This window comes from Synchiropus splendidus, chromosome 7 (genome assembly GCF_027744825.2).
Source record: "Synchiropus splendidus isolate RoL2022-P1 chromosome 7, RoL_Sspl_1.0, whole genome shotgun sequence".
Lineage (NCBI taxonomy): Eukaryota > Metazoa > Chordata > Actinopteri > Syngnathiformes > Callionymidae > Synchiropus > Synchiropus splendidus.
This window is the reverse complement of record NC_071340.1, coordinates 16,921,435-16,943,070: the sequence shown is the minus strand read 5'-3', so window position 1 is coordinate 16,943,070 and position 21,636 is coordinate 16,921,435. Positions and strand designations below refer to the sequence as shown.

The 21,636-nt window shown below is 44.3% G+C and overlaps 2 protein-coding genes across 5 annotated transcripts; one reads left to right on the top strand and one right to left on the bottom strand.

Annotated features, from left to right (window-relative positions):
- Positions 1-2,749: 2,749 nt before the first annotated feature.
- Positions 2,750-15,423, bottom strand: noxa1 (NADPH oxidase activator 1). 4 transcript variants are annotated; one of them, XM_053871531.1, is made up of 16 exons: positions 13,725-15,423; positions 12,052-12,226; positions 11,654-11,736; positions 10,996-11,104; positions 9,892-10,020; positions 8,924-9,031; positions 8,715-8,774; positions 8,610-8,647; positions 7,887-8,025; positions 7,277-7,345; positions 5,842-5,932; positions 4,654-4,730; positions 3,835-3,983; positions 3,434-3,542; positions 3,234-3,357; positions 2,750-3,174 (listed from the first exon to the last, which is right to left on the bottom strand). In XM_053871531.1, exons 2-16 carry the CDS (start codon positions 12,223-12,225, stop codon positions 3,074-3,076), a joined length of 1,560 nt encoding a protein of 519 aa, XP_053727506.1. In that variant the 5' UTR covers position 12,226; positions 13,725-15,423; the 3' UTR covers positions 2,750-3,073. The 4 variants fall into 4 exon arrangements, with proteins under 4 accessions (XP_053727506.1, XP_053727508.1, XP_053727507.1 ...); XM_053871533.1 differs by having other exon boundaries at positions 5,842-5,929; positions 13,725-15,422; XM_053871532.1 differs by lacking the exon at positions 13,725-15,423 and adding an exon at positions 13,224-13,555.
- On the top strand, positions 15,304-21,235 carry dpp7 (dipeptidyl-peptidase 7). The gene is made up of 13 exons (XM_053871535.1): positions 15,304-15,462; positions 15,861-15,981; positions 16,061-16,200; positions 16,733-16,896; positions 17,070-17,205; positions 17,430-17,511; positions 18,714-18,880; positions 19,210-19,270; positions 19,446-19,564; positions 20,161-20,317; positions 20,385-20,449; positions 20,504-20,574; positions 20,653-21,235. The coding sequence occupies exons 1-13, from the start codon at positions 15,316-15,318 to the stop codon at positions 20,759-20,761; spliced, it is 1,539 nt and encodes a 512-aa protein (XP_053727510.1). The 5' UTR covers positions 15,304-15,315; the 3' UTR covers positions 20,762-21,235.
- The last annotated feature ends 401 nt before the right edge of the window (positions 21,236-21,636 follow it).

Here is a 21,636-nt window from a genome sequence, read left to right as displayed (position 1 = left end):
CTTGTCGTAATTGCAGCCGGCGGCTCGCGCCCTCATACAGTGAGTTGGTCCCCGGGCAAGACACCCTGCGCCCCCCCACCCAACAACCGGATTTATTTGTCATATGTTATTATAACACAAAAAACATATCAGTCCATCCAGGATTTCACACAATGTTTTTTTTTTTAATAGCAATGGAAGTGACTATCATTTATGGTTCTGGAGCTACATGACCTTTGCATATAATCTTGTTAAAAACGGTCAGTGTTTAGCCGAAATAAACTCCAGGCTGCAATGATTTTAACAAAATATGCTTTATTTAAAGAAAGCAATGAGTATTTGAAATACGAAGAACACACACACACACACCCAAAATAAATTTAAATGTCCATGCCTAAATAAGAAGTGATGATAAAATAAGTCTGAATGGATTCGGAATTGCGCACGTCCAAATCATTTGGTGCATATACATTGAATTTTTCTGCAAGTATGTAACTAGCATATTTACTGGTTCCGCTCTTATATTTCCATTTACAGCTACCATACAAGACTTTCATCTACTCCATAGTAAGCACCTTCATTACGGACGGTGCCAAACCATGTCATGCACAAATGTGGCGGCGTAGTCACGTAGTATTGGAAGCCATCATGCTACATTCTTAATGTTGAATGCAATCTGGTGCAGCTGGTCTTTTCTAAAGGAGGGTTTTCAGTCATTGGAGTTAGAGACCCCTGTAATAGACTTGACTGCAGTGACGTCTCACCTCCCGCAGTATTTATTAGAGGAGGCAGGCAGTTTAAGCAGAGTGAATAAATGCACAGCGCTTTCGACACCCAGCACTGTAACTCCCCTCTGATGCTAATCAGCTATAGTGCATTGCTGCAGGCTGCCTAATTCTATTTCTCTCACACGAGTGCAGGTACACAAACACACTGCTGCAACACGAGCAGGAAGCATGCTTTATCTGGCATCATCCACACAGATGTATCTCCACTGTGAAAGTTATCTGTGTCACACACTGGACTTCTTCATGTATTATCTCTGAGCCTTTGAATTCTAAATCAACCACAAAAGGAAAAGAGATTACACGCTTCCTCTGTCCATTTCTCGGTGGCTTTTCCGTTGCTTCATTATCAACATTTTCTTGTTTTACTGCTGTTACGTTATGTGAAACTATCTTGATGTTCTTTTCCACTGTGCTCTAATCCTGAAGAAGTCATTTACCAACGCAGATAATCGACAAAGAACAGAGGGATGAATCATCTGGGCCGAACTGGGCTGTGGTGAAAATAATGCTGAGTGATTCATGTATTAATAGCTGGCAACACGTTTCATCCACTTTTAGATCAAGATCTTTTATTTTTAGCTCGCGTCGTCTCACATTAGCTCGGCATGCATCTGCAGGAAGCTGCTCTCTCTCTGGCCATCAATAGAGCTGCTTTTCTCAGGAGGCTGAGCAGAGGTTGCATTAGTTTAAAAATCAGTCTCCTTCACTCCATGGTTTGAGCCATAGTTTCTGACGAAAGAAATGTCTTTTCCTCAGTAGAGTTTATTTATAATGATAACAAATGACAGGTATGCCAGACAAGAGAGCATTAGAGAGTAGAACTGCCATCATGCATGTAGGAGGGACAGCAGACCGCAGGTGAAAACAAACAACAGGCTTCCGAGGGCAAAGAGAAACTTGTGATCCAATACTGTGAGTCATACCGTTGTTCCCCTCATCACTTCTGAGGTGTCCAGCGCTATATAGGAGTTTCAGCAATGACTGTTTCATACTCATAAACCGCTGACTGTCGCTACAGTCAGACTGCAGGGTTAAATGCTGTATTTGGATTTTTTTAAAGAATTACATTCACATTTAAAATGAAATGTGACTTGTCAACCCATTCTCACTCCCATGGCGTCATATATTGACGTAAGGAAAGTGGACTTCTGCGTCTTATACTGACTCCAAAGGCAGCCTTTCGCATTGCGTGTTGATGCCTAGGCATTTCAATGGCGTACAAAACATTTTGATGTTGAGGTCAGATGTTCACAAAGTTTCTTCACTGACTTGAGCTATTTATGACCCCGTATATGGGTCTCCCCCTCACTAACAGTGCCATAGTCATTATGTGAAGAATGACAGGAGCATCATCCTATGGATCACCTAACCACATCCTCCATCTTTCTTTTATGTGATGCGCTGGCCACGCCGTCAGGATATGACGCGGGAGCTGGAACATGTGCTTCAATTGAAAGACCTAAAGTGTTGACATGCAATGCTGAAGGCTAAAAAAGCTAAAAGTCCACTTTCCCAATGTCAATATATTAACCAAAGTAACTGCAACCAAAGTTCTACTTGTTCTTGGCCTGGGTCACAACGGATCTCAGTCATTCAGACAGTCACTAAAAGATCAGACAAAAGTCTCGTAGGAATGGAAAAAATCAGATTTGGCTCATGTCAGCCTGCAGTCTGATCGTAGCCTATGGCTCTGTTATTATGATGAACCTTTGTGCAGTGCAACTTTCTCTTCTCCAGGATTGGGGGGGTGTCCTCACATGTGCCCACTGAGCTGCTAAAACCAAAATTAACATTAAACAGCATTTTGACTACAATAATTTATTGCGGATTCATTGGGAGTCTGGGGTTTGACCAGAGTTGTGACAGGAGAGTGGACAGGCACAGGGTTTTCACGATGTCCTGTTGCATGCTATATACTTTATCTAGCCTAGCACCAGGATTCTTTCCACAGGTCAGCCACTAATGCTCTGTAAGCAGTCCTCAAACACGTTAGGCTAGTAAGAAACAATCATCTGAAGAGTACGCTCGGCGTTTGGCACTTGCCATATCTGTAGGAGTCAGTGGGCTCTCATGCCGCTCCACCATGGTACGGTGGGGAGTTGATGATCAAGTCGTGTGAGCTGGTTGCTCCATTTTATTTCAAAACGTTTTACAAAACAGCAATAAAAACACAGTACATTGTCAATGTTGACAAAAGCAACACACACCCCTCAACGATCTCAGAATAACTGTGATGATTTGAAACAATTTCACTAGAGAAATTAGTTACATGCCACGCAGTTGCCGAAATCAGACGTCTGTTGGCTTCACAACTGTGAGACCTGAGTGCCTTCGTCCTTGTAGGCGAAGCAGCTGGGGAAGATGCCGATCCGTCCCGCACAGTGTCCCTCCAGCCACTCGTCGTTCACTGCCAGAAGAGACCCACATGAGGTGAAAGTCACATGAGAAGGTCCTGAGTCCTCTCACCTTCTCCAAGAACGTCAATGGTGTCTCCTTCAGCGAAGTCAAGGTCCTCTGGACCCTGGGCTACGTAGTTATACTGCGCCACCATTTGGTAGAGGATTGGGCAGTTGACGGTGGGGTCCTCCTTCTGATGGGGGTGACAACACACGCCACTGAAGGTGGGACCCAAATGTAGCCTGCTCATCACAGTTTGAAAGTCCCACCTGGCACCACAGGGTTGCCCTGCCAGCCTCAGACACCTCCAGTAGTGACCTGCAGGGCTGCCCCTCCACCTCCAGAGGCTTCAGCGCCCGGTAGCCCTGCTGCCTCCACCTGCAAGGAGAGCAGAGGATCCACATCTTTCACTAGTGCAGACACATCCTCTCCTCATCCGACGTTTCAAACGTTCATGTCTGGTGTGTGTTCATCTACGGGGACCCACATTCAAATGCTCTGTTTTTTGGCCCTAATGTTTAAGGGAAGAAAAAAAGCCGTCCTCCGTGTCACAGGCTTTTTTTTCTGAGCCGGGCAGATATTTGACCTCAGGCCGGAGCACACAAAGAGAACTATATTTTTAGCGTCACCAGTTGTTAAAAAAGGAGAGCAGAATGAGCGGCAGGGTTACCTGAGGCGCAGATTAGAAGCAGGCTGGCCCAATTTCTGCGCTATTTGTTCCTTCAGTTCACGGCACGATGTGTCCGCAGGAACGGACAGCGCTACAGTGTATGTGTAGTGAACCTTCACCAGCAGTGACGACGAGCCGGGGCTGGCGTCCTGGAACCGAGCCACAGAACGAGAAGAATGAGATCACGTTTGGTAACAATGTTCAACACCACTGGCACCGAGGGCAGCTTGGTCTCATTCATGTTGAGCGACAAACAAGTCGTGGCTCGTGAACCAATCTAAAGCAAGACTTCCACCACATGATGAGTCTCTTTATGAAAAAAAGACTTTAAAACTAGTGAAGACTTCTTCTCTGAACCACCATGTTGATGCTCCACTAACTTTAGCCCCGCCCCTAGCAGACTTGTAAAATAATCCTAAATGTTTGGCGTGAACATACTGGTTTTTGACCGGAAACAAAAACAAAACAGTTGACTTGCTAACTTGTGCAGTTGTGTACTGTGTGGAGTGTTCTCCAATATGTTCTTATTCCTCAAAACAATAATAATAATAATAGTAATAATAGAGAGAGAGGGAAAACAGCATGTCTCGACAGCTGAAGACAAAGATTCTGAGTTTGACCAGAGAGATTACTGTTGAGCTGAATTTGCTTTACATAATAGTGGGGTGGGGGGGCTTTGACAAGCGCTAAAATAATTCCCTGCTTTGATCTTCCCTGTGTCTGGAGTTTCAGGGGAGTTTAATCAGATCGCATAATCGGCCTATATTTGGAGCAGATTAGTGTCTTTTTGTGAGCCACTTGGACGGAGGGGAACGGTACCTGGTTGCTGGCTGCGTTGGCTGTAAACCCCGGGAGCTGTGTGTAGGTGGCATCAGCGTAGGCTGGTGGAGACGTGTCTGAAGACATTTTCATGGCCACACACACACGCACACACACATGCACACGTTTAGATGATTCCCACTAAACTATGGAACTTCAGGAGCAACAGCAGAGTAGCACTAAAGGGTCTGAGGATTCTGGAATTGTGGGGTGAACGCTAAAAATTGGAATCCACTGTAAGCCGTTGCTTCAAGGTCTCCACCACCATAATAACAAGGAGAGTGAAATTACATTTATCAATGTCTGTCTTTACAAGCAAAAAAGTGGATTGCGTTGACATGGAAGAGGAACATAAGTGTTGTTTACTGGAAGGACTGTCTGAGCTGGAGAGGATAACGCACACACTGAAGGACACAGGGAATCTGTCTGAAAAAATACGGGGCCCTTTTTTTTGGAATATTTTACTTGTCACATCTAGAGGAGGAACCAGAACAAGGACAATGAGGGAACAGATATCTACGTTAATGGGTGTGTTAATTATAGAAGTGGTTAGTTTTGTTTTTCTAGGTTGGAGTGACTGAATGTTTTTATAGTCATTTGAAAACAGATGTATAAAAAAAGCTAAAATGGGCAAGTCAAAATGGTCAATTGTACTTCTCAAATAAAAAAAATGCATAAAAGAAAACAAGTAGTAAATGAAATGTTAAATGTTAAATAAAAAGGGAACTAGATTAGCAACAGATTTGATGATTTCACTCAGAATGGTGTTGCTACTTCTTTCATCTTAAGATCAATAGACCCGCATTCCGCGATTCACTGAGGATTTATCCAGCTATTACCCGAAGTGCTTGGGTTAGGCTCTGCCCCTGCACATGCCCAGACAAGGAATGAGCAGCAGAAGATGAATGAATGCCTTATTGATCTGCAGTTAGTCCAGCCTCTCAGAGCGATGGTTCTGAGTTAAACTTCAGGTCGTTCAGTGGCTCTCGATACAAGCTTCCCTGCCTCTCATGACCACTGATTCATCCACTGACATCTTGGGCTCCAGCCAGGCCTGTCGCTTATTTGTCTACTCTTCACAAAGTTTGAACTCATGCCCCATTGTCAGCTTCCACATGCAGTTACTCATCAACTCATCACATCACAACGGTCAGGGGTGAAAGGTCAACAACATCGCATGATATTTACTCTGAGGAGGAGCGGCTGTAGGAGGGTGAGACTTGGGTCGCGTTGGCGGCTGAAGTCCTGGCGGCAGTGGGATCCCACTCGGAACTCTCTGCTGGAGAATACAAACATTTAGGACAGAAACTTCATTCATATTCATGCAGCACATTAGCGGGTTAGCTAACAACAGCAACAATCACATCACAAACTGACTAAAAAACGGACTAACAAAGTCACAGGATCCAGACTGGACAAACTGATCAGGCGGGCCGGCTCTGTGGTCGGCATGAAGCTGGACTCCCTGGTGACTGTGGCAGAGTTGAGGACTTTCATCACCAACCAGAGGAGCTTGTTCAGTGAAAGACTGCAGCTCCCCAAGTGTCGGACCAACAGACTTAAGAACTCGTTTGTACACCATGCCATCGTACTCTACAACTCCTCACTTGGGGGGAGGAAGTAGTAGGGTACGCTATGCTACACCACATGGTAATGGACACTTGTTCAATGTGCAATACCCATCTCTATGGTGCAATAACCCATTTTAATCTAGTTTAATTTTTTTTACTTTGTTATTTTTTATTATATATATATATATATATATATATATATATATATATATATATATATATATATATATATATATATTTCATCTTATTTTATTTTCAATTTTATTTTTACTTTTAGGTTATTTGTATTAGTATTATTAGTATTATTTATTTATTTTTTATTCTCTGTGTGATGCTCTTCCTGACTGCATGCCCTTTCTTGCCTCTATTGCTGCTGGAAATGTAAATTTCCTGGAGGGAGTCTAAGTCTAAGTCTAAGGATTCTCCATACATAACAGGCACAAACAGGAAAGGAAATAAAACATGGTTATTATCAAATACTGCCTCAGTGCACCATTCATTTCACACACACGCACGCACGCACGCACGCACGCACGCACGCACGCACGCACGCACGCACACACACACACACACACACACACACACACACACACACACACACACACACCCAAGGGTCCAATTAACCTAGTGAGAATGTCTCCAGAGAAACCAGAGTACCCGAAAACGTAGACACAGGGAGAACATGCAAACTGCACCCAGAACGGTCCAGGATTCAAACCCTGAACCTTCTTGCTGAGAGGCAGCAGTGCTATTCAAAAAAGCAAAATAAGCCCTTAACCTCAAGCTGGACACAACATGCAACATGCCTTGCTTTAAGTTCTGTTCACTCTACCCCAGCTGAGGTAAAAGAGGGTGTTTAGCACATGCACAGGGAACTCTAGCTAACAATGCACTATGCTGACTCAGGTATTTCTGGTGACACTGGATTAGCAACGGCATCAACGTGTCCATCAAAATTATGATGGAAGCTTAGTAATTCATTTCTTGTCCTTTGACGTGTGCTGACATTTAAGAGCTGAGGCTGGAGAAGGAGGTTTGAAATAGAGTCTTACATTGTCCTTCTTGCCTTTTCTGGTGTGGACGTCCTCAGGCTTGAGCAGGGAGAAGGGCACTTGTCCTCTCTGGAACCACAAATCAAAGCTAAGAGGCACTCGGGCGGCATTAGGGCGAGCATCAGGGCCTTTCACCAGTGACGTGATTTAAACACCTCTGATACCTTAATACCGACTCTCCTCACACGGAACGTTTGAAATGCCAGATGTGATTATTACAGTTAATCCATAGGATGACGAGATTCACATCTTTGTTGTTGTCCAACTTGGCTGCGTGTCTTTGTCATGTGACATCGTGCTGATCCTCAATTCAGATTTGGAAACAGCTGCAACTGATCCGGCAACTTTTACTTTAAGGAATTGAACCCAGATTTTTCAGTTTTTTTCTTCTTTAAATAAACTTACCAAAAAAAAACACTGGAGAACTTGAGAATCATTTTAAAGAACTTTTGTGTGTATTAGCACACATTTGACTGTGAATAATAAAATATTCTACAATATAATATATGAATATTCATAGTTAATATGCATGTTTAAAAAGCAGGTTTTCAGTATGTGAAGAGAGTCAGAAACGAAGGGACCTCTGACCCTCGACAGTGCTCCTCCTGACCTGTCCATCATGGATGACAGTGACCATCCCATCGCTGTCCTCTTCACCAAACAGGAAGACCACAGCCCCCCCTGGCACCGTCAGCTGACCAGGTCCTCGGGCCATGTAAGGCACCCCCATCCTCATGTAGCGGGAGCCACTTAAGAAGGGAATGAAGGGGAGTGATTTAGTGAGTACAAGACAAACTTTTAAAAACATCTATTATTTTCCTGAATAATTTAAATGGAAGATTTATTCTTGTCAAATTGAATACCTGATATCATCTGGAGAATGACATTGTCATATGGTTCTGCAACGGTTTTGTCGAGTCACATATCATTCATTTCTTCTTTTTGTGTTTTTTTTTTTTTTTGCAAACGTCTTCCTGAATGGAGTTTAGTTACTTAAAGCAATACTGAAAACTCGCTTCACAGAAATCCCTTCAGTGAGGTTGATTTTGGCCGCGCACACCGGCTAGCTCCCGCTAACACACGTGTAGCAAGTTATCCAGACAAAACACGATGGCTTGCATCATTCAAAGGTCAGCAGTTTGGGGACGGTAACCGAGGATTTAGTGAGTGGAGAGGGCAGAAAGAGGTTGGTCAGAGAGCAATGTTGCAGTCGTCGGTCTTCAAACTAGAAACTAAACTAAACTAGACAGCATTTGTTTTGTGTTTAATCTTTTAAAGAGCTGAGCATCTTTCAGAGAGTGTGTGTCTTGGAACTTGAGTGATCAAAACTTACTTTCCGCCGTCTGTCTTGGGCTGATAATAACCAGGTTTCTGGGTAAAAATGAGGTCCAGTCAGCGCCGTATTTTGGTGGAGGAATTCTGTTCCTTCATGACTCACCTGCATCCTGTTTGGCTCAAATCCTGCGAAGTCATCATTAGGAATGATGGAAGAAATGACCTGCAGGGACACGAGGGGCCCAACATCAGAATCTGGAGAAGTGATTTAAACATTTATGGCAATAGAGGAAGGAATAAAGACTAACTGGATCAGTCCAAAACAATAGACGTTAATTTAACATCATAGTGAGGCTGAGCGGAAAGATTCACCTTTGATTTCCCAAGGTAGTCCTTCTCCTTCAGCTGCTCCACATCCTGTTTCCTTGGACGGAAGACCGTCCCCTGAGGCACCTGGAGGGGAGTCAGGCGCTCCTTCCTCTGCAACAGACATTTCAGGTTTGATTTAACCCTGTTGTCAGAAACAGCTATGGAGAAAAATATTTCCTTTTTCTGATGAAAATGATGTTGACATTTGCAGTAAATGACTCAGTCAAAGGAGGGACATTTGACATCCCAGTGCACTACAATTATGAATTACTAGCAGCAAAAATAAATAAGAGAAAGTAATATTAATGTGTAAATTTAAAGGCCAGTGACAGAGTCTGGTAAAACATACCCTGACAAGGTCAAAATGATTTATATAAAATAAACCTAAAGTCAATAAGAGGAAGATTATAGATGAAAGATAAGTGTTCTTCAGTCTGCTCCTTTTAAATGGCTCTATAATGTATGGCAATGACATAGCGATTATGTCAACGGAATTTTATGTCTACGGACGAGATGAGACAGAGACGAGCAGCACCCAGGAGACCTTGAGTCCAAGGCAAGGCCATGGGCTTGCTCACTTGACGAAAACTATCATCGGGCCATGATAAACAACCTTCTGATTTATGAGATCTGGAATTTCACCATGATCTGGATCAAAGTATTCCAGCTTTTATTATCTACCGCAATGCTACTTTGTATATCTCCCCATGTATTCTGTGTATTTGTTACAATCTTAATGTAAAAAATCCAAGTCTTTACAGATCCAGGATTCAGACTCTGATCCGGATCAGCCCCAAAATAATATCTCTTCAGAATGAGAATAATAAAATAAAATAAAATAAAAAAATTGTTGTTGTTTTAAAAATGTCAGTAACATTTGTCCCACCATTGAAATTTCTTCCTAGGCAGACAACATGAATATCCTTTCATTCATTCATTCATTGATGTGGAGTAGTGACAGATGGACTCACCAGAACCGATTCCAGAGTGGCCTCCAGATTCCCTACCCGCCGGATGTCCTGAGCCTGCGACAGCAGCATCTCCCTGGCCTGGTCCCACTGGCCCATGAAGCAGTACACAGCAGCTGTGTTGTGCAACACCTGAAGTGAGGAGCATCTCGGCTCAGTACCTGTCTACTGCTCACGAAACACAACTTTTATTGTTCAGTTACTCTTGGAATGGCAGTGTTCCAGAGGTTTCGCTCGGATGTACAAAGATTCCATCAGTTTTCCATGGGACAAAGGCTTATCTGGTCACATGACTGGCTGCGTTTTGACGGTTTGTTCATCAGTCAGAGCATCCTCTTTTTCACACCACTGGAGTGTGTACTACTCCGTAGCGCTACTGCCATCTGTTGTCCGCTTGAGCTCACGCATGTGTTTGTTCACAGCCATAATACTGTCGAGCAAGCAACATGCTTAACAGCCTCCGGTCGTGTGGGGTCATCGGTCTGAAGGCAGAGCTTCCAGCTACATTCTGACTGGTTCAGCAGTTCACTGACACGATGCATCACAGCAGATGTGGAAGAGCACTGAGCTACTTTCTTACCTCAAGGCCAAATCCACTCAGCAAAAGTTTCAAATCACCATGGCAACAGATTGTTGCTCAGTTTCTATGGCGTGGTCGAAATAATTAGATTAGAGACGAGTTATTCATGACCGTACCGTCTTCAAAACAAGAGGCCACTTTTTTGTGCATTGTGAAGGAAGATGCTTGGACTGGGTCGTCCAGTTCCTCTGTGTGAGGACGAGCTGGTCAGATGAAATCTATGGTGTGTGCGTTCATGGGCTTGTTTATCGCACTTTGTGTGGACCAGTCATTGACAACACACTATCCTTGTGTGGACCTTGACTTCGTGGGGCCCTCTTGCTGGACCCCACAAGGTTAAACCTCGATTTGAGGATGAAGACTTCAAAATAACTGGGTCATTATAACCGGGTTTCAGTTCAGTTCAGAGTCCTGGACAAGGTTAGCCATGTGTTTTGGATGGTTAGGTTTAGGGTGAGAGGCTGGGGTAAGGGTTATGGCAATCAGAGGTCCCCACAAAGACGGTGGTACGTGTGTACTTGTGTGACCTGCCAGCTGTAGAGTTTGAACCTGAGGCCCAGCTGGTTGTAGTCGATCAGCGTGTTCCCTCTCATGTGTTTCTGAGCCCAGACACAGTCGGACAGAGCCTCCTCCAACCTGAAAGAAAGCGGTCCAGTCTGTTCGACGCCTCAGGCCAGCATGTCACCGTAATGCAAAAATAACCTGTCATCAGCACTGAGTCAGCCAGCCAACTGAATGAAGGCAATAAAAACGTACAACTCTGGTGTCATTCAGATCAGATTAGTACCTGCAGTCCGATTGAGCTTATTTCACTGGGGATATATTTAACATGAATTATATAAATGACATTCGGGACAATATTACCAAAGTCACAGTTTAAGTGCAGACCATTGGCTTGGCTGACCCTATGCCTGTCAAGTTTTAATGACTGAGTTCTAAAGTGAACCCAGTCCGGGTTGGGACACTTCAGGGAGTGTGTTGCTCCACAGGTCCAATCAAGAGCTTTCATTTTTAGGATAGCTTAAAGCACTTTTGTCTCAAAGGCTCAAGTGTGTGAGCAAATGAGATGAGAGGTATTGGGAATATCCAAGATTATTACACTGTTATTACACTATTACTCTAAACTAAAAAAAAAATTGTGAAGCGCCCTGATGCCTCATGGAGCTTCGCATCGCTGCTTCTCACCTGCCAACCTTCATCATCACCGCAGCCCTCTGAAAGAAGCCAACAGCCAGTCGCTCATCTTTGGCGATGGTCAGATCTAAAGCCTGGACAGCAAACAAAACAGAGATGCTCATCAGCATGTCAGTCACCTGCATTTTATAGATTCAGAAGAGAAAAAGCACAGCAGTTCAGTGCTTCTAAAACATATGTAATACTACTAGACAGTACTTGGTTCTTTCTGTGGCAACGTCTTTCCTTACTTCCGAGGTTATTTGCTGCAAAGGTCAACTGTGGGTCAAACCATGGAGAACCAGTGAAAGAAGAGAAGACAACCACAGAGCTTCATGGATGTGCTCATGAAGGAGGTGTGTAATGAAGACAAATAAAGAAGACGATATCAGCACAGCAGAAGGTCAAACCTTTAGCGCCTGAACTGGCTGTTCCAGACAGAGGTGCACTGATGCCATGCCGAACAGGGTTCGAGACGTGGGTTCACTGATCTGCTGGAACTTTTTCAAGGCCGTCTGCCAGTCGCGAGCGTCCACCGCCTGGACCGCCTCATCCCAGAGACGCAGGAGCTCAGTGTACAGCATCCTGGAGAGAAGACAGCTTTTACTGTCTTTCTGAGGACTCTCTGGTGAACTGATGTCCACTTGTACATGTGGGGCAGTGTGTAAAGCAGAGCTCCCCGTGGAGGTGAGAGTTGTGTGTTTGGACATGTGCTGTTGCTGCGTGTCTGCATTTTATTTTTACCATGCTATATAGGTAGATTTATGGCTATCAGAGAGTAGTTGAATTGGACAGATCATTATTATTATTTTTATTTTATTATTTATATTGACTAATTCAATAAATATATTCTGCTGTGGAGAAATGTGGCGCCAAAGTTCTGGTAATAACCAGGAGGTGTGGTGAAGGAAAAGTTCACTCAAAAAAATTCACTAAATACTAGTGTTGTAGTCGAGACCACCTAACCCTGGACAGAGTCAAGACCAGAGCATACAGTCCAATACCAAGAGTTTGAGGGCCAGAGACCAAGCTGAGACCAATTTGGTCTCTGTCTTGGACTTGGCCTGGTCTCGGGTGAGGTGGTCTCGACGCCAATACTGCTTAACACGGCTTGATCACTTCCTGCTGCTTTTATTTTGTGCACCACTTCCTGTATTGTGTGCCTGACGTCAGGTTCTGGCAGGCTGCTAGCTGAGCAGGTGTTCCCAAATCACAAATCATGACCACCTGGCTGCATTCTTCCACAGCATCTGCTCCTGAACACAGGAACTCTTTGGAGCTTTGAGGATTTCTCTCTGGGCTGTTTTTTTTTTTTTTTCTCGCACCTGTCTTTGTTATTGATCTCAGAGAATGTTAGCATTTTGATCATGTTTTATATTGAGCTTAGAACTCTCCAACTTCCTCTCCAGTTGATACTTAAGAAGCAAGGTATTTTGATTCTGCCTCGAATGCTACAAGGTCTGTTTCAACAGAAGCAACAGAGCAACAACACTTCCTGCACCGGCATAACTCTCTTGCTCAAAAGGAGATCACTATGTCTACTGGCAACTCAAGCGGCTGTAGAGGCAGCAGGTAAACTTACCCCTGTCTTTTCAGACTCCCCTTTAATGAATGAATATGTGATCAGCGCTCCCTCAGAATCCACGTTGACCTCGGTGTTGTTGTGAAATCAGGGAAGTCAAACACCTGCCGAGAGTGACTCTCCACCTCACAAGGAAGTGAACTGTCTTCCACATTCCTCAGCCGTGACTCACACCTGCTGAGGAATCCTCCTGCTTTTCAGCCCCTGAGCCTCTGATCAGCCATTTAAATGGTGTCCAACATAATTATTTACTAACTAACCATTGTGCTCTTTAAGTAACGGAACTCGGCAGAGAAGTACAATGCACCGAAGGTACAAGCATTCATATCACCCATAAAATAACTGACATGACAGACTAGGTAAACTGCTTTATAAGATGTGTTGGACCTGAGTCTCACCATCGCAGGGTCTGTTTCATCAGAGTCCACAAAGACACACTTCCCTACTCAGACAAAGGTCTTTTGTGTAACCCCCACACAAGCATTGTGACGTTGCACTCACCCTGGTATTGCTCTTCAAATGCGCCTGAAGACCACACTGACCACTGTCTGAGCTGCTGTGAGGGAGCAGGCAACAGGGAAGTGAAGCACCTGCCGGCAGTCTCCTCCTCACAAGGAAGTTTGCCTCTTCCACACTCCTCATGACTCACCTGCTGCTTTTCAACAGATAAGAGAATTAAAATGATTTTTTTTTTAAACAGGAACACTGCACAGGCTCATATGAGAGTCGGTTTGAATCTGTAGTCCCTGAGCGGCAGCAGAAAACATGTATTGTAGAGACAGGAATTTGAACACTGGAGTAGAAAATAAACAACCAGTGATGACAAAAATGTCTAGCGACAGTAGAGTTTCAAGCTAAAAGCAACAATATAATCACAAAGATACAAGATTACAGAGCAATTTAACAAGATGATTTTATTTCATTATGATCATGATTAGATGATTCCTGTTTTTGTCTCATTTGTTATGTTATTAATATGCAGTCATCTTCAAGTGTTTCAGATTGTAATGATCAGTACATACTGTTTTAACCAAAGGAACCAACTTAAATGTATCAAAGGTTTTCATCTGACAGCAAGTGAAACACACGTCATTGCTGTCGTCAATGCAGTCTAGCCTGAGGTATTGTTCATTCATTGTTTCCCACACCTTTCACAGGACTTTTCCCAGACAGTCTTCCCAGTGTTAAAGCCCTCCCAATTGTATAACTCCTTTCATCAGTGTCCCACCTGATGAACCTGTTTTAGCCGGTCTGGTGGGGTTTTGTAGGGACTTTAAAGATGAGATCCTCCTCTGAGACGACGCTGGACATGACCCGGGTCACCGGACTCAAACAACAACAACCGTATTTCTCATTCAATAGCTGTCCGTTATTGAACATGTCAGATCAAAAGGCACCAGGCGGTTATGTCATTACATAAGTCTGCCACATGTATTACAAAAGAAAGATAGTTTAATAGTGTATAGCAGAGCAGTCATCTTAGTTTTAGTGCTCAGAATGAAAATGCTCACTAGGTTTAGTCACATTCAGTCTGTACATGGTGGTTTAAGTCCAATAAAAAGGTTTTAGTTCTAGTGTTTAAAAAGTAGATCTGTCTGAACAAAGGAAATGAGGTTGACAAATAATGGAAATAAGACTTTGATGGAGTTGTTAGTGATTCATCAGAAGCGGCTGGACATTTTTTTCTTCTTTTATCTATTTTCTTCCTGGACTGACTGTCCAACTTCCTCTTACAGGAGTTTCACATAAAAACTTGTGATAGAAGCAGACCAAAGTTCAGCACATTGCGGTTCTATTTTTAGCTCTTCCTGTTTCCAAAACCACGCTGGTCAATCAAAAGAGTTGAGACATAAATTCAAAAATGTCAAGAGTATTTATTTAATTGTATTTAAGTTGTTTTATTTTTATTTTTTTACAATGAGTTGTGATGACTTGTGACATGAAGAACTCTATGCACCCGAGCTCCTCCTCTGCAGGGGACCCTCGGCTTCGGCATGAATCCTGAGCACCAATCGGCTGCGGGTCCGCCTGGCTCCCCTCCAACCGCTCCGAAGAAACGGCAATAGAGTCACATGACTCGCGCGTGTGACGCATGCGCAGAGACGTGTTTAAAGAACGAGCGCCCCAGAAGTTCCCTGTTTTGCCGAGAGTCATGGCTAAGATTAAACTTCTACTCGCTCTAACGTCCCTGGCGGTGTGTACAGACTTACTAGACGGTCTTCCATATACATATCTGCAGGTAAGCCTTTTATTGTTCATATTGTAACTGCATTTTGGCTCATGTTCCACGGTGTGACTTAAAAGCGTAACAATGTTTCAGCAGGGAAGCTCTTCGTCATACACGAAAACAAGCTTTAACGAACCTTAATGTTTATCTTTGACTTGTGACTGCCTTGAAAGTGATACAGCTGCACCCCAATTCTGTTATGGCATGCTCGCAATTCAACCCTGTGTTAAGATATTTTCGTGAAATGTATCTGCATCTTCACTGCATCCTACTTGTGCAGATGGAACCATTTACGTTTGGCTTGATCAAGAAAGATCCCCTGCATTTTAGAAGTGCTGGGATTCATTTTAGGTTACTCAGCACCTGAATGTGTTCTGTGCTGACCTGAATTCTTTGGCGTGTTTCTTCAGTCAGGGAAATTCACGCGACACAAAGAGGAGTTCACAGAGAAGTACTTCACCCAGACCCTGGATCACTTTAACTTCAATGACGCGAGGAATGGAACCTTCAGTCAGCGATACCTGATCAGTGGTAGGTGGTCCAGGCCAGTCCAGCTGCGTAATTCTGCCGCCTCAATAACGCTCCTGTTTGTGTCTCCTTATCTCCCCAGATAAAAGTTGGAAGAAGGGGTCCGGCCCGATCTTCTTCTACACGGGAAACGAGGGAAACATTTGGGACTTTGCTCTGAACTCTGGATTTATCACAGAGTTGGCCGTGCAGCTGGAGGCTCTGGTGATTTTTGCTGAACATGTAAGAAAGAAATGGGACCTTCAGTTTCAGCTGGCTGCTGTGGTGAAATCTGGACAGCAGAGCGTGTCATGCTTCATTGCATAGCTAACCTAAAAGACACATTAGTGGTGGACTGGCCACAAGTTTGTGAAGAATCTGACTTCACTACAAACTACCACTACCTTTAAAAATTGTTTGCTCGCAAACGTCAGGATGCAATAGGTGCGAGAAGATGCTAGCTGGAGCAAATCTCCATCATTTTTAGTGTCTGCTTTATTTCTATTGGGAAAGTTGCATCAGTCGTGAACATTGTTTTTGTTTGATTCAAATCAACATTGCGATATAATACTGCGATTTCGAAAAACAAAAGTGCAGAAGCAAGCTCTATTATTTCCATGCACTCCCAACAGGAGGTGAACTCCTCCTACCCAAGACTCATGAACTCACTTGTGCTCACAGCTTTTTGCACAGTAGAATCCCGAAGATAAACAAAAGAGAAAATCACATGTGCAGCGTTGTTGAAAATTACTGATTGTTTTCTTCCCTTAAACAGCGGTACTATGGCAGCTCTCTGCCGTTTGGCAAGGACTCCTTCCAGGTGCCTCAGATCGGCCTGCTCACGGTGGAGCAAGCCCTGGCTGACTACGCCGTGATGATCAGCGAGCTGAGGCCGCAGCTGGGGGCGACTCGATGCCCAGTCATCGTGTTTGGTGGCAGGTATTTCCTGATCCTTTCTGCATCAGTTCAAGAATGAAGCTAAATCTGTTCCAGAATGTACTTGGCTCCATTTTCATCTGCAGAATATTCTTTTGTCAACTCATCAGAGCCAGGAGCTGCCGGTCCAACTGTTCTTCCTTCCCTGAACCTCGGCTGTTTTGTTTCTTCTGTAGTTACGGAGGGATGCTCTCTGCCTACATGAGACTGAAGTATCCAAACCTGGTGGCCGGAGCGCTGGCTGCTAGCGCCCCCATCCTGTCTACAGCTGGAATGGGTGACTCCAGGCAGTTCTTCAGAGATGTCACAACGGTGAGTAGCTGTTTTATGATCAGGGAATCTGGTGACTGGCTTCATTATGTGGGCTGGCTTAGCATCTATTAGCACCATTCACAAAAGCTTTTCCTCGAACGGTAGTTGTCCGAATGTGAACGTATAGTAACTAAATGGCAGAATGTTGTTTGTCTTAAAATCGGCTCCTGTGTCGTATTGGATCTGTGTCTGTATAGTTTTTTTATCCTTGTTTCTTTCTAAAGGATTTTGAGGGGATTTCTCCAGAATGTGGCGACGCTGTCCGAGAAGCCTTCCGTCAGCTCAGCGAGTTGGCTGGGAGACAAGGTCAGTGCAGGGCGACTCAAGGGCATTGTGGCAGCACAGTGAGCGATGTGGCGCTCCGATAATGCCGTTAGCCGTTATCAGATTTTATTTGAAGCTTGGAGAAGAGCAGGGAAGGACATTAGCGTGATGATATATAGGTGTGTTTGGACATCAATGGTCTGGTCACAAATCCTGGTTTTCCCTTATTGTGGCTGGCTATGCAGTCATCCATTGAAGTGACTAGGTGTGCTTCTGACATGTACCCACGCGGGTCATGTGACCCAGAAAGAAGGGATCCACTTTGCTGTGTTTTGATCCAGTATCGGCCTCCAACACCAATGTCTTTGACACATTGGAAATTGACAAAATAGCCAACTTTGGAGTGGATTGACTGAATGTGGTGGTCAGGAACACTATTCCACACCTGAGCATTTAGCAGTCTCTTATGAGTCTTTAGGGGGAACTGGTCCTCTGAAGGGCTGCGGTGGGTGCCATTTTTTGTTGCAACTGTGGACAATTGATGGTTGTTTCAGCTGACTTGGTTAAGCTATATGTGTCTGCAGGGTTGGAACAGAAACCTGCACTCACTGCGCCCCATTGAGGACCAGTATGAGACCCCTGAGTTAGCAGAACCCGGCGCTAAAATTTGCCTTACAGACATGGTTGCTCCATAGAATCTCTTCAGTCCTGGGATGTGCGGTATATAGTTGCAAACCTAAATACTCATGAATGCAGCGACCACACGGGGCGTCCCGTTCGCTGAGACAGGAAGCGAGGCTCCCCCACCTGTAAAGGGCTCAGCTAGCCGTCAAGTCTCAAACCCAGCGTTATGTCATGAAATCAGACAAACAACTGTAGTTGGACTTCAGACGTCTGCTCACCTCACTCATTTACCCTTGTCAGTCGGAAAATCTATTTATGTGACACAAGTGAGTGTATCGTGTCTGTCCTGGATTTAATAAATATTCACTGTCAATGTGAAACATTTGAGTTGCGAACTTGTTTTCAGGATAATGTTTTGACTGTTGACTAGATTCTTCTAACTTTATTTTCTGGCCTTATACTGACCTCTAGTGGTCTTTCCTAATACACATTCTGGTATCGAGATCGGATTGGAGGTGAAACGGTGTGGATCCCTAGTTTGATTGCAAAGTCTATTATTGCCGTGGAAATGAAATTAATCCTCCAGTAAACACAATGCATTCCTCTCTTTCTTGTTTTAGATTACAGCCAGATCCAGGCAAAGATGTCTCTATGCAAAGCACCATCTTCTGCTCAGGACGTCCACCAGCTCTATGGCCTGCTGAGGAACGCCTTCACCATGATGGCCATGCTGGACTACCCTTACAGTACCCACTTCATGGGCAACATGCCGGCCAACCCTGTCAAGGTACCGACCCGCTGACACACCTCCCAAAATGCACATCTCCACCCCCGCAGGTCACCTTCTTTTTTTAAATTTCAAAGAAAGCATTCATCCTGTGACACCCCACAGCTACCACCAGAGTGGGTCAGTCTAGGCTCACCGGAGCTCACTGTTGGTGAGCAGCTGTATGGTCTCACCCACCTCAGATCTGTTGTTTGCTATGAGGAGGAGCTCTTGCTAGCCTGTGACATCTGTGGCCATGTGAACAGAGACACCTTAGCTATGTCTGTGACATCCTATCCTCACATGCTCCACTGCTCTGGTACCAACATGACCAAGTATTTTCTCTGTAGGTCGCTTGTGATATAATGCTGAGTGGACCGGACCTGCTGGTCAATCTCCGGAACACAGCAGGTACTCGTTTCTGACGGAAACAATCCATGATTTAATTTCCTGAAGCTTGACTTGAAGTACTTTTTGTAGAACTCATGTTGTGGTACCAAGCTAGTGGAAGTAGATATGAGGAAGATTCGATTATCTGGTGTCCATTAGTGAGACTCTCATAGTTAAATGGCTTTCCTCCTCACAGCTGTGTTCTACAACGCCACTGGAGTCCTGGAGTGTTTGGACTTGTACAGTCTGTATGTGGAGTGTGCTGATCCCACCGGGTGTGGACTGGGTTCCAACAGCTTGGCCTGGGACTACCAGGTATTGTTGTGACTCACTAGACCTCATGAAACCTAGTACCTGATGCGAGGTAGGAACATGGTCTCCTACTGTGTGTGGGTGGTCCTACCAGTATGTAGCACCTGGGGCTTCAGGGGGAACCTCCAGGACTTGATCAATCTTTGTCAAGCTTCACTCGCTAGCTTTCATCTGAATGAAAGTCCTTCTTTCAAGTGATTCTCTGTCCCTGTCAGAATAGAATATGGATTGTCTTTTATATGTGCATTCTACACAGTTTCTGTCTGGTACCAAGACTGCTGTTGTCTGGACATGTTCCCATGCTGCGTGTTTCATTCTACTAGACTAATAATCAAAAATATGACGTAGTTCTGCTTTTAAAATTGAGGTGGGGGGAGGGGCAAAATCTGCCCTGTTTCTGATGTTAGAATGTGTCCTTCACCTCCCCTCACCAAGTGTTTTAGTCGACTCAGACATGATATTGAATGTAATGGTCACTGTAAGTCGGGGGATACAAATACTGACGGGGATGCAAAACAAAGCATAACACTGAAGGAAATTGAGAGGAGGTGGATGTGTTGTTGGCTCTTCAATAGAAGTCATGTGTTGTTGGTGTCCAGGCCTGCACAGAGATCAACCTTTGCTTCGAGAGCAACAACCTCACTGACATGTTTCCAGCCATGACCTTCACCGAGAAGGAGCGTGAGCGCTACTGCTCCAAACGCTGGGGGGTGCACCCCAGACCCGAATGGCTCGGCATTCAGTTCTGGGGAGACGGTGAGTATTCGACCCAGGCGTGTCCCAGAAACATCAGTGATCTCAGACTGTGAATTCTTCTCTGCAGCTCTCTCCACGACCAGCAACATCATCTTCTCTAATGGGGATTTGGACCCGTGGGCCAATGGAGGGGTGAGTCCCAGCACTGAATTGCACTATGGATGTCACCGGCTGGCTGCTCTTTAGGTGCGGAAGTCTCTGAGTTCATCTCTGGTTGCCATCAACATTCCTGATGGAGCCCACCACCTGGACTTGAGGTGAAGCCTGGTTCCAGTGAGCCGGTCTGGGTCGGTACCGAGCTGCTTTGACTCCCTCCTCCCTCTCCCTCTCTGCAGGGGCTCCAATGATGCTGACCCGGTGTCTGTGATCACAGCCAGGAGGATGGAGTCAAAGCTGATCGCCCGCTGGGTGGAGGCGGAGAAGACTCGGCTGCAGCACGCCTGAGAGTTCTGGTTTTGGATTCACCCTGGTGGTGATGTCGGAGATGGTCGAGATTGGATTCCTCCAATGTTCTTGCTGTGTGATTGTCAGCAGACATGACTTTGGGACTGCTGAGGCTCTGAAACGGAAGCTGGTCTTGACGAAAGAGTCGATCAGAGTTTATCGCGAATCATTCATCCTTGGAGCATGTTGGTGATGCGACTAATGTTTCACTTGGGCAGATCAAGCTCCTTTTTTGGTCTTTCTCCTCCACCCATTTTCCCCTTCAGAAGATCTGCTTTACTCCTGGACTTAACAGACGTGATTAGGTTTCACTTCACAATTAAAAAAAAAAAACTCTTCCAATCGAACTGCGAATTTTTTTGATCAGATAACACATCTTTTGAGAGGCGGAAAACTGCATTTTTTCCTACCCAGAAAAATGTATATTGGACTCTTGAACAGGTCTGACTGAAATAAATTTCAATAAAGATTTGATTTCCTCAAATCAAGTATTGACTTGAAACAAGTCATTGTTTGTGGTAAATTGCTAAAGAAATATTTTACATATTTTTAAAAATCTTATTTTTTTTTTAAATATCTAAGGAATATAATATATGAGATGTTTTAGCTATTTGTTTTAAACATATATAATCATTTTAATTTTTCTAAATGTTCTTTTCTAAATATTTAGAACGATCTCGAGTACGAGCTAAATCGTCTTTAAATATATTTGCATGCACTGAATTTTTTTGGGTGTCAACTTAAAATATTTTGTTCCAACTTAATTTCATTGCAAGTGATCATGACTCAAAAGTTGTTTTTTTTTTTTTTTTTTTTTTTTTACAGTACCTCACCGTTATCTCTGTCCTACTGGTGAATGTCCACAGGGTGGCAGT

What these genes read in the sequence shown, in the direction of transcription:
- noxa1 (XM_053871531.1), bottom strand. Translation starts at nt 12,225, where the DNA reads ATGCTGTACACTGAGCTCCTGCGTCTCTGGGATGAGGCGGTCCAGGCG. An exon ending in AGCCAGTTCAGGCGCTAAAG is followed by an intron (nt 11,737 to 12,051) that starts GTTTGACCTTCT and finishes TTTGCTGTCCAG; the next exon opens with GCTTTAGATCTGACCATCGC. An exon ending in GTGATGATGAAGGTTGGCAG is followed by an intron (nt 11,105 to 11,653) that starts GTGAGAAGCAGC and finishes GCTTTCTTTCAG; the next exon opens with GTTGGAGGAGGCTCTGTCCG.
- dpp7 (XM_053871535.1), top strand. Translation starts at nt 15,316, where the DNA reads ATGCGCAGAGACGTGTTTAAAGAACGAGCGCCCCAGAAGTTCCCTGTT. An exon ending in GTCATCGTGTTTGGTGGCAG is followed by an intron (nt 16,897 to 17,069) that starts GTATTTCCTGAT and finishes TTTCTTCTGTAG; the next exon opens with TTACGGAGGGATGCTCTCTG. An exon ending in CGAGTTGGCTGGGAGACAAG is followed by an intron (nt 17,512 to 18,713) that starts GTCAGTGCAGGG and finishes TTCTTGTTTTAG; the next exon opens with ATTACAGCCAGATCCAGGCA.